At 34.0% G+C, this 16779-nt stretch overlaps 3 protein-coding genes across 4 annotated transcripts; 1 reads left to right on the plus strand and 2 right to left on the minus strand.

Annotated features, from left to right (window-relative positions):
• The first annotated feature begins 937 nt into the window (after positions 1–937).
• LOC100800288 (putative ETHYLENE INSENSITIVE 3-like 4 protein) lies at positions 938–2625 on the plus strand. The gene has a single exon (XM_003525016.5). The coding sequence runs from the start codon at positions 1034–1036 to the stop codon at positions 2420–2422; it is 1389 nt and encodes a 462-aa protein (XP_003525064.1). The 5' UTR covers positions 938–1033; the 3' UTR covers positions 2423–2625.
• Positions 2400–6952, minus strand: LOC100803656 (type I inositol polyphosphate 5-phosphatase 5). The gene is made up of 10 exons (XM_006580221.4): positions 6784–6952; positions 6562–6664; positions 6382–6456; positions 5831–5921; positions 5604–5708; positions 4508–5066; positions 3951–4144; positions 3730–3838; positions 3172–3320; positions 2400–3037 (listed from the first exon to the last, which is right to left on the minus strand). Exons 1-10 carry the CDS (start codon positions 6928–6930, stop codon positions 2818–2820), a joined length of 1752 nt encoding a protein of 583 aa, XP_006580284.2. The 5' UTR covers positions 6931–6952; the 3' UTR covers positions 2400–2817.
• A 3255-nt stretch (positions 6953–10207) lies between these two features.
• Positions 10208–16010, minus strand: LOC100804183 (2,3-bisphosphoglycerate-dependent phosphoglycerate mutase 1). Of its 2 annotated transcripts, none has more exons than XM_041015568.1 (9): positions 15831–16010; positions 13939–14123; positions 13568–13797; positions 13032–13150; positions 12780–12936; positions 12506–12607; positions 12275–12394; positions 10662–10736; positions 10208–10561 (listed from the first exon to the last, which is right to left on the minus strand). In XM_041015568.1, exons 2-8 carry the CDS (start codon positions 14117–14119, stop codon positions 10686–10688), a joined length of 960 nt encoding a protein of 319 aa, XP_040871502.1. In that variant the 5' UTR covers positions 14120–14123; positions 15831–16010; the 3' UTR covers positions 10208–10561; positions 10662–10685. The 2 variants fall into 2 exon arrangements, with proteins under 2 accessions (XP_040871502.1, XP_006580286.1); XM_006580223.3 differs by lacking the exon at positions 15831–16010 and adding an exon at positions 14221–14432.
• Between the last annotated feature and the right edge of the window lie 769 nt (positions 16011–16779).

Genomic DNA, 16779 nt, shown 5'->3' on the forward strand with positions numbered 1-16779 from the left:
AAATTTATAAATTGGTTTAGAGACCATATTTATTGACTAATTTAGGGACCAATTTACGGACTAGTTTTAATAGCCGTGGAGCCTTTTTCTTGGGCCTGCTAGTTGTTAATTCACAAGCTTTCTCATCAAATTGGGCTGAAAGGCCTATCAGAATCTTAGCACTTAAGGAAGACATAACTTTCATTTGATGACCGTGCATACTAATTCGTGTTTTTTCCCCATAGTTGGCATGACAAAATTTGTAATGAAACAAGTTATAAAAATGTAGTCAAAAGAACATATCAGAAGAGGAAAGAAAAATATTTTTGGCCTTTTGATGTTATATCATCTTTCTTACTTAACTGTCTTTTCTCCCTGGCCAGTTATATATTATATTCTGTGCCCTCACGAAAAATTAGAACCATACTCTATTTAATTTATTGCCATAAGTGATAACTATACGTTGGCGATTACATCATTCACAACACACATGCAGGTCTCACAAGGGAGACCTTAGTAAGAAAAAACAGCTAATACCATATTGCTCACGGTTTCTTCATCATGATCTATTTGATGATTATCATTCCATGGCCACCACCATCAACAGCATGCAAATTTTCCATGCAGTTACGCATATACTCTCATGACATCACTTAATTAGATACATATATGAAAAGTTGCATTCAAAATGTGCATCAATACTACCCACCAAATTAAAACAGCCTCGCATGCCCAACACGCGGCACCCACAGTTTCATTTCCTCGGGTAATTGTTCACACTGCAACACTTACTACCTTCGAAACTGCGTACCTTGTCTCATCCCTTAACGCATTTATTGGTTGAACTTCCCAAGCTTAATTTCCCGATTAGATCATAGTCATACCCTTTTACCACCGCCATTCTAGTAGTTTCATGCACGTATATAAATAAGGACACATTTTATCAACATTCATGCATATCAAAAAAGTATTTTCATTTCAAGCACGACTAAAAACACCTTTTTCCTCTCACACCGACAGTTTCAAGAAGCAAGGAGGAGAATTCACATAAATCATGGTGGAGATTCACGAAGAAATCGACCCCTTTGATCAAGAAGAACATGAAGAGGAAGAAACCGACTATGATCAGCTAAAGAAGCGGATGCAGAAGGATCGGATCCTGCTGCAGCAGATGAAGGAGAAACGCCCCAAAGAAGAGGCAGGCCAACAAGAAAAACAAGAAGCATCTAGGCGGAAGAAGATGTCAAGAGCACAAGACTCTATCCTCAAGTACATGGTGAAGATTATGGAGGTTTGCAATGCTCAAGGTTTTGTGTATGGTATTGTCCCTGAGAAGGGAAAGCCAGTGACTGGTTCTTCTGACAGCTTGCGTGAGTGGTGGAAAGAAAAGGTCAAATTTGATCAAAATGCACCAGGCGCCATTGCGAAATACATGCCACTCCTTGAAACAGATGAGTTGGATCCAAGTTCCTACATACATCTCCTTAATGACTTGCAAGACACTACTCTGAGTTCACTACTTTCTGCTCTGATGCAACATTGCATACCTCCCCAAAGAAGATTCCCTCTTGAGAGAGGCTTGGCTCCACCTTGGTGGCCCAGAGGGGCAGAGAATTGGTGGGGTGAACAAGGCTTTCTGGCCCATGAACATGGCCCACCTCCTTATAAGAAGCCCCATGACCTCAAAAAGGCTTGGAAAGTGTCTCTCTTGGCTGCAATCATCAAACACATGTCTCCTAATTTGGACAAACTTAGAAGGTTGGTGACTCAGTCCAAGACTTTGCAAGATAAGATGACAGCCAGGGACACAGCAACTTGGTCCAAGGTCATGAACCAAGAAGAAACACTGCTGCAATTGGCCAATAAATGCCTCAGAATATCTCCATCATCAGAGGAAGATGAAAACGAGTGCGAAAGCTCCACTGCTAGTACTATCATCCATGAAGGTGGCAACATTATTGAGAAAAGGAAGAGTGACCTGTTTGACTTAGATGCTGTTGTTGATAAGCTATATGCTTGTCAATACTATCAGTGTCCACAAAGTTTAACGGGTATGGGATTTCTTAACAAAAACTCAAGGATGAACCATGAGTCCCTCTGTGCTTACCGCACTAATGAAAGCCAATCTGTTCTCCTTCAGGATTCTCAGTCCAATGACACACAAATTGCAAGTGTGGATGATTGGATGATGAACTTGGAGGCAGCAAGAGCTAACCAGAATGAGAATAACCACCCTGTTGGCCATCCGATTAACGATCAGTTTAGAGATATTGCAGGAAAGACATCAGAAGAAGATTATGGATGCTTATGGCCAAAGTCCCTTGAAGATCTTGATTTGCAAGCTGCACTGAATCAGATGGACATGGACTTGAATCCAAATCCAGAGCAAGATACACCACAGGGCCAAGAAGTAACCTCAATTTGGGACTTACCCTACAAATAATAAGTTCCTCGCCCCAAGCTTGGATCGATTCTGCACTGCTACTGCTATGTCTATACTAATTAATTATTTAAATATTAATTAATAAGGCAATGTCTCCTGATGTAATACAAGATAGCCTTTAGCTTCGTACAAGTTCTATAAGCATTTCTTCTTAAGTTCATGTTTGGCTCTCAATGAATAGTTCAACTCTATTTACATACAAAGATTGGGGTCACTTCTTAGCCACTCGTATAAATTAATCTTTTTTCTCTTACATTTGTTAGAATTCTAATAACTAGCTATGGTCACCTTGATGAGTGCGGGGACAAAATAGGAAGAAAATAAAGAGAGGTGACAAATCATTTTTCTGTAGACCCTAGGGAAATATACAAGCTTGATTTGATTTGAGGCTTGAATTAATAATCATAGAAACTATGCCTTTGAGGTATGAAGTCTTCATATTCAGGTCTTGGGCTTGTGTAGGAATAGCCCTTCCTGAACCTGTTGTTTCTGCATCTTACTTCCACATCCACAGAGAAGACAGCACAAACAGGTCTATGATCAGAAAATCTTGATTCTCCACGAATGTATGATAATTGTTCAATGCCGTTGCCACGCCACAATATCCTATCACACCTGACAATTATAAAATTGAAGAAAGTGTTGTCAACAATTTTGATTTATCTGTATTGAAAACTGAGAAGCCAGCTAGCTAGCACTACTCATTTAATTGACTGACTTATATAATAAGAGTCAAGTGACGTGCATACCATGCGGGTGTTCGGCGTTTTTTCTTTGACTTGACGGTCTCACCAGCATAAGAGTCTGAATTATGTGAATACTTGTAAGTGGGAGCAAAAACAACCCTCCCCTCTTTGAAACCGTTAAAAACCCTTCCTGCGTCTCTTTCCATGTTTAACTGTACAAAATGAAATACAAGTCCATAAATTTACCTATGTGACAATGACAAGTACACAGTACTAAAAACTGCATATACCAACAAATGAAAAGTAAAACTAGTTGGTAAGCTTGTCTTTGTAAAAATTAAATTATTGGTATAAACATTTAAGAATTGTACTAATAATATGATGTGTATTAACGTACCAATGACATATATTAATTTCCTATACCAACAAAAGATGTCATTGGTAGTATGACATTATAATGTTAGGATAACCTTACAATGTTTATATTAACCGTTTATTTTTATTAGATAAAGTCTAAACTAAGCAGAATAAGTCTAAAGATTAACATTTTTTCCTTAGTATATGAATGTGTGAACTGGAATCGAACTATTGTATTGATAGTATATGAGGGGAGGGACACACTTGATCTTTCGCTAACAAAGTGTCCCAGTCGTTATCCTCCAACAGAACCCTTGTTTCTTCATAACTTAAAGCCATCCGATAATTCAAATCTCCAAGCCATATTATTCGACTACAAAATAGGCTAGAAGTTATTAGAATTCATAATGCCAAGTGCAAATTATGTGTTGTATAAAAGAAGATTCTATTAACTCATAAGTCAAACGTATGAGATAATAACTCACTCATGGTCAACTATCTTTTCTGGCGCTCGACGACAAGGGTTCTTGCAAATCCTAGGGAATTGTGTGCTTTTAAGGATTTCAGCCACATCAGAGTTTCTTTTCAGCTCATCTCCTTCTTTCTCCCCGGAAGCCAAGTGACTACAGACGAAACAAAAACTTGTTTGATGCAATGACATGCTCATTGATATACACCCCTGCAATCAATTATTGATTTCATATGCAGTGATAGCCTTCTTAGTTAGTGACCAAAATAACAAATCAGTTTCATAGTTAGTAACACGCTCGTGGCTATGGATAAGTTGAGTGACATGTTTTACATACTATGATAGCTAGCAACACACTTCTTCTAATTCAGTTTCATATGTTTAAATTTATTGAAAACTACAAAATCAAGAGTAATGCTCGTTAAATAAGAAATAAAACCTATAATGTTATGATTTTCAATTAATTTCAGCCAATAATTAAAAGTATATTTAAAAATATGATAGAGTGTCCTGCTAGCTTTCACATTTCTCTTTATATATTTACTGGATATGTAGTATACTTGTTGTGCTTACCTTGTTACCTAAGCAACCCATGATTCCTCTCCCAACAGAATCTGCTCTAAGATGTCCAATGTGTGGCACTAACTCCTTCTTAGTCCAAATGGTGAGAAAAATCCCAACCATCTGCTTAGTTGATATAAGGGAGTATCTGCTTTGGCTAGGAGAAGAGGGTATTTCTGCAATTGAAAGCAACTCTTCGACAGTGTCATCACCACGAAGCTCAGAATCTAACTTACTCATAGGGTCACTAAACTTTCTCATCCTCCGTCTCTCCCTCGATGGAGATTCCACAGGACAATTGCAAGCCTTAAGGAGGCTACTACCCTCTGCCCTGAAGCTTTTACTGATAACTTTAAGAGAAGGCTTCTGAAAGAAATTCAAACTTGCTGGGGACTTTAACTCCCTCGAACTACTATGGGTTTTGGAGCCAGTTCCCGAGTCAGAAGAATCACTATATTCATTTCTTGGTCCGTTTAGTGCTTGACTTATCAATGCCAGCCACTTTGCAGCAGGTTCATTGTCTTCAATTACTAAAACATTCCCAGCACTCAGAGGAACTATTTCCTGAAAACTGAACATACAAAGTACTTCAGGTGGCATGAATTTGTAATAATATGAAATGAAAACAATGGGAAGAAACGAAAAGCATTCAAACAAACATAACATTATGATTTCTGAATTTTCAAGTACAACTTTCTCTCTTTCTTTTGTTTTATCTCCTTTTAATGTTAGTTGGATAACATCTTTGTATCACTTCTTGGTCTGGTCTGGTCTGGTCTGGATTTATTTCTTAATAGCTTCTTGATCATAAATTCATAACTAAAAAATTCTGATTATATCTTAACTGTACCTTTAATCTCGAAATTACTAACCATATCAATAGTGATTTGTTTCTATGTTTTGTTGTAGTCATTGACTTTCCTAATGTCCTAATTTCAGTAACTAGAAAAACTAATGATTACAACAAATCATGGAAACCAATAAATACTGAAATGATTAGCAGTCCCAAAAATAAAGGTACAATTAGAATTTTCTTCATTAATAATCATATATTTAAACTCCAAAGCTTAGTTAATTAATATGTCCCCTATTGCATGGATGTTCGTACCCCAAAACATATATATCTGCGGAGCCCTCCACTAGCAAGAAATCTTGGAGGTTGAGATCATAATTTGGTGACTTTCCTCCCACATTCCATGTTGCAACGAAGATCCTGCAATCCACGTTACCAAATGGCATTGCATGAAAAAGAAGAATGCATGTGAGTCTGACTATACTGTACAACAACAAAAAAATGTGCATGAAGCCTTGAATTGAAAATGAAATTCCACATACCTGAAACTCTGAAGTTCAGTTTCCGGAGTCATCATAGGCCGTTCAAAATTGGACAAATTTAGGCCTTCGATCCCAGGACTAGTCTCCCTTTCTGTGAGCAGATAAGAAATTAAAATCATGGTTAATTTATTATTGTGTCACGTCCTGACAAAAACTATAATTGTAATGGGGGTACAATATGTCAGATGAGACAAAGGGAGTTTGAGTTTAAGGTCCACATCAAACTACAAAATTTGATTTTCTTCGTTACGCTCTTCCCCTGATTAGAAAACATCTTACCTATGACTAAAATTTCATTGTTGTTAGGTAAGCTACCAAAATAATACAGGATGACATGAAGAAGATTTCGTCTTGTTTGATAGGTACGTGGAACTGTACAAGTTGATCCAACATCTAAACTAAAGCCGCAATTTTTTTTTATATGTATTGGTATTAATAATATTATATTATAGAAAATTTGTAATTAAAGCAATTAATTAATTGTGTTGATTCAACTTCAGAGAATGTGAAAATTGTGTTTGTGCCACAACTTAATATATGCATCTGTGTACCTGAGAAACTTTTTCTCATGATGGGGGCCGCTTCCAAAAATGCTTTTCTTCTCGTCTCAATTTTATTCTCCAAATCTTTCCACACAAAACATTTGTAAAAGAAAATTAAAGGGAAACCCTCACAACATGGAAATTTAGATTCTCTATGTAGAGAAAAAAAAAATGTCATGAATTGAATACCAAGAGTAACTCCGTCTCCTTCTTCTGCACTTGATGATTTGAGTGTCTCTTCGTCTGAACCTCTCCCATTTCGCTTTGATCCGAAAATCTTTGGAAGGATAGACTTCATCACAAAAAAAAACGAGTAAAGGAAAATGTATCATCCCCATTACACTTAAACACAAGAAAAATGTAATGCACGGAAGAAATTAAGAATCAATAATAACAATAAAAAATAAATACCTTCTTTTTCTTATCATTCTTGGCACTTGTATCTGGCGAGGTTGATGTAATGGTACTTGTGTTGATGGGGCAAAGGTTAGTGTCGTTAGCTTTGGTCATTTCAGAGTTAGCATTTGCTTTGGAACGTGCACCCGTAAACGAAGACATTGAGAAAACAATAAAGTGAGCACACTTTGTGTTTTTTTTCCCGTAACAACGTTTGTTTTTGTCTCCATCTATTGAGTTTTTTGTTTGATAATTGGGTGCGATTAATCAATCAGGTTTTTCTATGATGTCCTTTTTTTCTCGGTTTTGAAAGAATGAGATTTTGGCGGCAGGGGTTTCGGGGCACTTAAGGTTGAGGGCGATAGGGAGCCAAAAAGAGGCATGAAACCGTTGAGTAAACAGTTCACAAAATGAGCCAAAATTGCACATGTTGGATATAGTAGCAGCACGGGGTATTGTTGACATCTGTTGGGCAGTTTTTTTGGTAACACTGAAGCGAAACAGAAAATAATTACGAAAAAAAAAAAGATGAGGACTTTTTTTTAAAGGATCGATGCATTAGAGTCGAGCATTTTACTGTTCTGTCCACCTTTAGGTTAAACTTTTCAATTTCTAGTGTTTCACCAAATACAATGTAATGGTGAATGATATTCTTTATCATATAGTAAATAATATGTTTCTAAAGAATTATTTTTTATAATAATGAAAATAATCATCTTAAAATTTGTTCAATAATAATGTTGATATTAAACATAGAGCATATATAATAGTTTGGTATAATTTGGATAAACTATATTCCTTCTCTTTAGAAATGTTCGTTGCTTTTTCTTTTAATTTTAAAATTACATTATTATTTCTCGAGAGATGAAATGTGCTACAATTTAGTACATATTAATATAAATAAATCTTCAATGGAGTACAACTATATATGAACGTTAATTCAGAAAAAAAAAAACTTTTCTCAGCTACTTTTTGGTGTTACTCAATTAAAATTAGAAATATTATTTACTTATTTTAAGATTTTAGTAGACAAAGCGTTTTCAATTATGCGATTAGTTATAATGTAAAAAAAAACGTAGGCATGAAAAAAGGGTGTTACAATACTTTACACATACTCACATCACTGCCATTATGACTAGATGAATGTTTAAACTAACAGAAAAAAAATTATTAAAGAACCAAAAACAAATTTCATAGTCATGGAGACTACAAACATTTAAAACTAAAAATAGTTAAACAAAAACTACTCAAATAAGTTCTCTATCGCCAATTATCGACTTTTGACTGGCTTTAACTTCAAAAATAAAATCTTACTCATCGCCGGTTTCTAATTAGAACGGTTTTTTCATCATTGCTGTTTTCTTTTTCAAATACTTTCTCCTTCCAAACTATAATTTGGCCAAGTAATGCTAAAAGGCAACAAATGGACAATCATTTTGACAAAAATAGATGATAGCTAGCCAGTGTGGATAACGGATCGTCACTATGAACTTATTCTTAGAATAAAAATAACAATTTTTTTCATAGCAGCAACAAAAAAAAAGAGGGAGAAAACAATTGCTTTGGAGAGTGAAATAAATAAAAAAATTAAAAGACTAACATTGAACTGAAGTCTCCACAACGAGCCTATGGAGCAACGGAGAGAGAAAATGCCTCAGAGTGAAGGGACGGAATTGGGAATCCAAATATGGCGTGGTTTTTTTTTTTTTTTTTTAAGAAGGGAGCATTGTTGTGAGAGTGAAAAAATAAATAGATTTTTTATTGGAACTAAAATGAAGAGATTGAATTTTTGTTTTCTTCAAAAACAAAAGCAAACATCAGTATTTTGAATAGAAAGGCAATCAAATGACAGCTCTATTTTTTACCGTTTCCTATTGCTTGTAGCTGGAATAATATCGTTTTCTACTATGTATAATTCATCAGAAGTTGAATTTTAACGCTGCACTCGTTGAACAACAAAATGCTATAAATTGTGCTTCATTTGTTCATAACTTACGCAATCTGTTTGCTAGTCAATTGCTTTGCTGGTCAGAGCTACACAACAAAATGGATGAAGTCAATATAATGATTTCTTGAATTATTGTATGCAAAATATCAATCTTGTGCCGGTCAAAATTTTCAAAATCAGTTAGGATACGGATCGCTTACTGAAAGTGTAGATGATTATGTTCAAATTAATGAAACTATTGGAATAGAATGCTTAGAGAGATTTGTAAGTAGTGTGAACAAAATATATTTGGAATTGAGTACTTAAAAAGACCTAATAACAATAACGTTCAAAACCTACTACAGATAAGGAAGACGCATGATTTTTTAAGTATGTTGAATTGAGTTGATTGCATGAAATGAGAATGAAAAAATTATCTTGTAGTTTGAAAAGTTCAATATACTCAAGGTGATCATGGAAAACCCACGATTATGCTGGAAGTCATTGCTACACAAGACATGTATATTTTGGTGTTGTTGGTGCAAATTATGACATTAACATCTTAAATCGATATGATTTGTTTGATGACGTAGCTTCAATGGTGCAATACATAGTGAATGGAAATCAATATAATATGGGGTATCATCTAGTAAATGAAATATATATCATGAGTGAACTACATTTGTGAAGACGATTCCAATATTGCTAGGAGAGAAGAGACTGTTATTCACCCAACAACAAGAATTCGCTAGGAATGATGTTGAGGTGAGCTTTTAGAGTATTCCAATCTCAATTTGCAATTATACATAGTCCAACACGTGATTGGCAAGTGAATATAATGAAGATATAATGCATACACGCATCATATTGCATAATATAATTGTTGAATATGAATGACATATATGATGATAATTTTAAACATTCTTATGATCATTTAGACAATGACATGTCAATCATTCCACTAATTAATGTCATCATTATGATCTAGAAAAATATCTAAAGGAGAACACACATAAGTCAAAAGAAAATTTATCTACAATTTCAAGCAAATTTGGTTAAACACATTTTGACATGTTACATGAAGAAAATGCTAATTAAAATTTATTTTAAATATTATTGTTATGTATTTTTTCTTTTCTAATTTATTATTATGTATTTTTGTTAATTTTTAATTTATTATGAACCCAACATTAATGTAATGTATTTTTATTTTCATATATTTTTATTTTCTGAGAAACTAATTATTCTTCAAGAATACATATTTTCCGGTATATTTATTAATTAAATGCAAAAAACAAATGAATTATCATTTTAAAGCAAAAATATATAAATATAAAATTAGAAACATGTGATATAACATGTTGGACCCAACTGAAGTTCTCAATGAGATCATTATTTAAGTAAAAAGTTAGTAAAATTCTTAAAAACTAATGTGACACATGGAAACTACAAAAGGTGACTTAGATCTTTGAAGCAAATTTGTCATTGAAAATGCTCCAAGGGTCCGCAAAATACTTCAATTCATTGTTTTCATTCATTTACCGTAAATTCAATTCCCTATATAAGTTCCAAAAATGGCAGCTATAGCTATAAGTTCACTTCCATTCAGGCACAAACAAGTTCTAGACTAACATTGCCATTTACTAATCCTGTTTTTCATTCTCTCTAACCAAAATTGTTTTGGGACTACTCGGGTAGCTACAGTACATAAAATTTTCAGGGCTTTTACGTCTCGCTCTCGCCATCCAGTTTGCAGATTTAAAACTATCATGGATTGGTCAATTCCTTCCAATAATTTTCAAATTGACGTTTAGCATATGAGTATCCTGAGAGTCATCCACCAAGAATGAATATCGAGAATTATGCCTGCAGATAAAAATTTATCAATCAAGCTTATAGAAGGATTCCATATATTGACTAATGCAAATATAAAATATATAAATCATAGCGAAGTATTGTAGCATACCATTTTGATCCTTGAAATGCAAGATCAATAACAATTAGACGTTTCATCCAACTGTTGTCTGTAAATAGCTAAATTCTGTAGACACAAATGGCAGCATGCAACATGGATATTATGAGATAGGTTCAACAAAATAAAGACACAATCTGAATCCTATCAAATAAGAAGACAACAAATCCAGAAAAAGATAATACTATCTTCCTTATATCCTCTGAACTAAAAAGCAAAGTATAATTATAAGCTGTTACTTGGACAAGAACCCAAACCAAAAAAAACTCACTGAACCCCAAAGGAAATGGATTATATGGCTTTCTATTAGGCTATAGGAAATAATCTAAATTTAACACAAACAGAACTTACAGCAGCAAATTTAAGAGGAACTGTAGTACATTGCATTCCTACAATTGGCACTAACTAATTTAGGTTGAGCTAGTTAGGATTACTATGAACAACAAAACTCTTCGTTAGTTTTTAAATCAGCAGCATTCCTAGGGACTCAAACTCGAGACCCTAGTTGAGCTAGAACAACCACCCACAAGCTAATCTAGTTGCTCCGTGGTGATGGAAAATATTATTGTTTTCCATGTGTGAACATCAAATCATTTAATTAAAATTTTGCATTCTTAAGATGCAAAGTTTCAAGCTTCCTTTTGAAAACCACCATAAGGAATGGATTGAAGGGGGAGCATCAGATCTTTTTGTTTTCAATTTTATATGTGGAGTGTGGATATTTATATAGTAGAAAGAAATATGTAGTCATGTAACCCATTAATACAATTATGCATATTAAATTTGTTACTTTTAGCCCTCCATACATGTTGTCTAGAGCCATCACTATTTGTTGTGACATTGATTTTTTACTTGAATTGAAAAATACTTATTTTAATTATATATATATATATCACTTCACTTCGTACCCCATTGCCCAGAGGCTCTTCGCTATGCGAAGGTATGGGGGAGGGATGTTGTACGCAGCCTTACCCTTGCATATGCAAAGAGGCTGTTTCCGGATTCGAACCCATGACCAACAAGTCACCAAAGCACACACATATATATATATATATATGGGGAGATGAATCCCAGTTCTCAAACAAAAAACAACAATAAAATGGAGTTAATCAAGACTTACAAGTCTTGGTAAGATTTCCATATGTGTATAACACTCAGAGCAAGCACATAAGTAGTGAAGGGAGATGAGACCTGGTGGAGGATTGAACCTCTGATCTCATCATATAACATCCAAATCTTAAAGGTTGGCCAATGACAAGTAAGCTATAAGTTCATTGGCAGATGTTTTGCTTTAGCACATAACTTGGTTCCTATAACTAAAATAAAAAAGTAGAATAAGAATAAAACTACAAAATTTGAGCCATTTTGCAGATCATAAATACAGGTGATGATTAGCCAATGCGAAAAAGAAAAAAAAGACCAAAAACTGCAAAAAAAGAAACTAAGCCACGTGACCCAATCACAAGCATAGAGGCAGGTAGTCATTTCATGTTTCCTAAATATCCCCAACCTTCACATAGCATTGCTCCTTCATTAATTTGAGAAGCATTCAGTTTTTATTTCAGCTCACCAATAACACCCATAAATACCATGTAAAGGGATTATACCTGAGTGTATGCATAAACACCAGCTTCTGTAGGCCCCACAGGACTTCCTCTACTGTTAAACTTTTCGTCTTTATATATGTAAAGCAATGGTATCCCAGTTGATAACTCTAAACTAGTGACCTGTTTGTCGACAGAGAAGTAAAGTTCAATCCCAGTCTTGCGTTATTTACTACCAAAAGAAAAAATTACACAAATGAGATGGTTGCACTCGTAAGAACTGCAGGATGCTACCTCTTGAGAAGTTAATCTGTCAAGATACATTATAATAGACCTCAATGAGTTTCCATGAGCAGCAACCATCACGTGCTTTCCTGATTTTAGTTGAGGTTCAATCTAAAACACATGCTTTTAAGTATCAACTCCCATAGAATTCCAACTAAAACACATGCTTTTAAGTATCAACTCCCATAGAATTCCAAATGTTTCAATCCCCAGCAAGATAACAATGTCATACAAAATCCAATATAAAACTGACGTTAAGGAATAAGAAAATTAACACACTTACAAAATCCTTAAAATATGCAACAGCTCTCTGTGAACACATTTCCAGGCTCTCGCCCTTGGGAGGAGGAATGTCAAAACTCCGACGCCATTCATGCACCTTCTCCTTCCCGTATCTTTCTGCAGTCTCCTGCTTATTAAGACCCTGTAACTCCCCATACCTGAAGAAATAGAATAAACAAGGATAATTGTATCCTTCTAAAATTCATAGAACATATCCTATGAACAAGAAACAGAGAGATTAATAGCTACATACATTCGTTCATTCAACTGCCAAGCTGTAATAACTGGAATAGATTGCTTGGTGGTTTTTTCACTGTAAACTTGAGTCCAAGCTGTTGCCCGTTCACTCTCATTATGGATGATAATAGGAACCTATAGAGTAAAGATTTTGTTAAAAACTCCAGGTTCTAAAAACATTTGACAGGTATGCAAAACACCAATATTTATTGGCTTTTTTAATGGAGAGCAGCATACATTCTAAATAGTTCTGGAAAATAAGTATTTTTAAAGATTAGAGACCTCTAATCTGTAGTACAGATAATGGTTTCCCTACAAGTAGGCCACAAGCAATGGTTGTTTAAAAAATTATTGAATATATTGATTAAACCTATACCAACTATTTAGGTCAAAGAAAACAAGTTTGTCCCCCCCGCCCCCCAAATTACTTCAAATAGAGGAAAAATGAACAAAATACAAATAGAAGCACCAAATGACTAAAGCCACCAGTACATGCAGAAAACTTTTTTCAATCAAGTAACTAGCAAACTGAATTATAAGTGGCATGACTACCTTCTCCTGGTGGTGCTGAGTCATTGCAAGCATAGCCGTCATCTGTGCTCGAATCAGTGCGGACGTAAAGATCATATCAACCGGTATATAGCTAATCCTCTTACCAGCTTCAATAGCTTCCTCTACACCTCTCTTGGTCAAAGGCACATCGCAACATCCCGTGAACAAGTTCTTCTCATTCCACAAAGACTCCCCATGACGAATCAATATCAAAGTACTCTCAGTCTCGGCTAAAAAACAAAACACTCAAGTTTATTCAGTGATCAAAACACATAGTTTACAATTTTGTATAACAAGAATCACATATTATTATTAGCTGTAGCTAAAGCAAAGTTAGTTAAATTAGTTAGTCTAGAAAAAGAAATGCTTACTAGATGAGTCGTGAGAAATGGAGAGTGATGAAGGGTGAGAAACGGAAGCATGCAATATTTTATGGTGGCGAGAGTTGCACGCGAATCGCATTGAGAAGAACCTTGCGAGATTTCTAGAAGAAGATCTCGGCGCGCCCCAACCGTGAAGTCCCGTAGGTTGGTATTTGAAAGTAGCAGACATGGTCCTGCAGGAAGAAAGATGATCGAATTCAAAGCATTATTTATTTGGAGCATGTCACTACTAATAACAAGAAAAGCAATGCACGAGAGAAAGATACTGACAATGGAGAGAAGACAAGAAACTGCTAGTGAATGAGATGTGAGATTCCAGATTGGCCCCAAAACAGAATAAATTAGCCAGGGTTCGTGGGAGTCAGTACGACACCGTTTTGTGCTCGGATTCTTTATTTTATTGAGGGTGAAAAATATTGTTCCCTTTTGTCTCACTATAATCAAATTTATTTTAAAATAATTTTCATTTTACTTTTTAATATAGCATTAATTTTTTTTACTTATATATTAATGATTAACTACAAAATTTAGAAATAAATTAATCAATGATGATGTAAGATTTATTTTCTAAAATTATTATTCTATTTTATTTATTTATTATTTTTTGTATATATAAAATAACCTATGAAAATTATTTTGGGACAGATGAGTATATTATTCATATTTCATTATTTAATTAAATAGATGAAAAATAATTTATTTTTATTATTTTCTTAATCAAAATAATTTAAAATACATTATTAAATTTTTGGCTGAAATAAATTTTTGTTTTTTTGTTATTTGTCTTTTAAAATATTTATTTATTTATGAAATATTGATAAATATTATTCATATTTGATTTATTTAAAATATAAAACTTATTTCATTAGATCCATTTACATAAAAATTATGAAACTAAGCCAATGTTTAAACTAAAAAAAAACTGCAAACATGATGAAATTGCATTAAAAAAAATATTCTTTCAAGCAACAAACAAAATGTGATATTAGATTTTTCAATTCCTCATTAGATTCACTTTTATTTGTAAATAAATTTTGATAAATACAAAAAAAAAATTATATATATATATATATATATATATATATATATATATATATATATATATATATATATATAATTTAACCACCAAACACACATACACCCATAAATACATGACCATTTAACCACCAAACAAAAGACTACATGCATGCGGGGGAGGAAAACATATCTTTTTTGCTTGTTTGGTGTATTCATGGGTCATGTATTTGTGTTTTTTTTTTTTTACATTTTTTGTAGCATTTTAATCTTTTGCCATTTGATTTAATTTAGTTTTTACGGTTTGAAAATTGTAATAGTAAGTATTAAAAAAATGACCCAACAAGAAAACACTATGTATGCAAGTAAAAGCCACCCATGCTAAGGTGGATTCCAAAGGAAATTTTAAAATGAAAGCACTAAGCTGCAAGCAATATAAAACATCTGAAAAAACTTCCTCGCTGCAATCAGCTTCCTAAGTAATGAAATAATCTTCTTAATAATTACAAGACAATTCTAATGATAAGATACAAATCACAATTAATTTAAATAATAAATAAACTAGGATATTCTCAACATTTGTGTAGAATTTTTTTGAGGAAAATGAAAATAAACTAGTGCAAAGGAGTTTAAAGAATTTTATGACATATAGAGATGACTAAGTTGCTCTGTCACAAGGAGAGCGGATTCACAATACAAAAGATAAAGTTCAACTTTCACGAGAGAAGAGAGTCTGGAAACTATAAATAGAAACAAAGAAAAACACATTGATATGACTCATAGATGTAGAAACCAAAGACTATATCAACGGAGACTCAGAGAGACTGCAAAGTTGAAATGGCACAAACACAGCCGAAGAGTCGCACCGTTATATGGATGGGAGACTCTAAGCGTTTCACTTTCACGAGAGAGATTTCAATTCATGATTTTAGGTTAAGCGTTTCCTTTCTATGGAAGAGGAGAGAGTGAGAGAGACTCTAAGGTTGAGCCTATTAGATTTACTCAACATACCTAATGTAAGTGTTGTTGTTTCATTTACAAGTTAGATGTCATATATGATTATGAACTCTATAAAATATAAATATTTTACATAATATGATTTGGTTTGACTTTGGCTTGTCAAATCGTGAATCAAATGGAAATGTGTGATATGGAAAAAAAGAAAAATCAAATCAATAACCTTTAATTTTTTTTTAATTTTGTGATAATTTTTAATTTTATGCTGGATTTGATATGATTATAAATAATTACATTTTTCTAGAACAGTGTAGGAAATAATTCTTGAAATGAAATGAAAAGGAATTCATGGAAAAGAAAAGTGTGTACGCGTGGCAGGAGAATGGAGTGGCCAAGTATGCGTTGCTTTTGTCGCCGAGAGTATGTGGGCCCAACCGTGAAAGGAAGAGTCTTGAAGGTTAATTAGACGAAGACAAAACACTGAGTGGACTCAGTAACATATATTTTGGACTACTCTAGTCCACGCTCCAGTGGAGTTGGCGTGTGGACACGCTCGCAAATTGTTGGTGGGTCACGGCCTGACAAGAGTCCTAGGGACACGTGGTTCAAAGTTAATATGGGCGTGAGTGGGACTGCATGAAAGGAACTTGTAGGGTGACACTTTTGGAAAAATGGCTGGTAGGACCTCCACTTTCTCACACTTTCTCAACTGTTCCTTGTTTTCTTTCATGCCTCTCTTTCGGGGAAATAGCCGTTTCCTTCCCCCTTTCCATGTAGGACCACGCCCAAACCAATATAAAGAGCTATTTTTTTATCAAATGAGTACAATTTAAATTAATATTTTGGAAGAGTTAAGTT

This window comes from Glycine max, chromosome 5 (assembly GCF_000004515.6).
Source record: "Glycine max cultivar Williams 82 chromosome 5, Glycine_max_v4.0, whole genome shotgun sequence".
Lineage (NCBI taxonomy): Eukaryota > Viridiplantae > Streptophyta > Magnoliopsida > Fabales > Fabaceae > Glycine > Glycine max.

Bases quoted from the DNA above. Each gene is read 5' to 3' on its own strand.
- LOC100800288 (XM_003525016.5), top strand. From the start codon at position 1,034: ATGGTGGAGATTCACGAAGAAATCGACCCCTTTGATCAAGAAGAACAT.
- LOC100803656 (XM_006580221.4), bottom strand. From the start codon at position 6,930: ATGTCTTCGTTTACGGGTGCACGTTCCAAAGCAAATGCTAACTCTGAA. The intron at 5,067-5,603 runs GTACGAACATCC...TTGTATGTTCAG, and splicing joins GCAGATATATATGTTTTGGG to TTTTCAGGAAATAGTTCCTC. The intron at 3,321-3,729 runs GTGTGTCCCTCC...CATTTTGTACAG, and splicing joins CTTTGTTAGCGAAAGATCAA to TTAAACATGGAAAGAGACGC.
- LOC100804183 (XM_041015568.1), bottom strand. From the start codon at position 14,119: ATGTCTGCTACTTTCAAATACCAACCTACGGGACTTCACGGTTGGGGC. The intron at 13,798-13,938 runs GTAAGCATTTCT...TTTGTTTTTTAG, and splicing joins CATTTCTCACGACTCATCTA to CCGAGACTGAGAGTACTTTG. The intron at 12,937-13,031 runs GTATGTAGCTAT...CTATTTCTTCAG, and splicing joins TGGCAGTTGAATGAACGAAT to GTATGGGGAGTTACAGGGTC.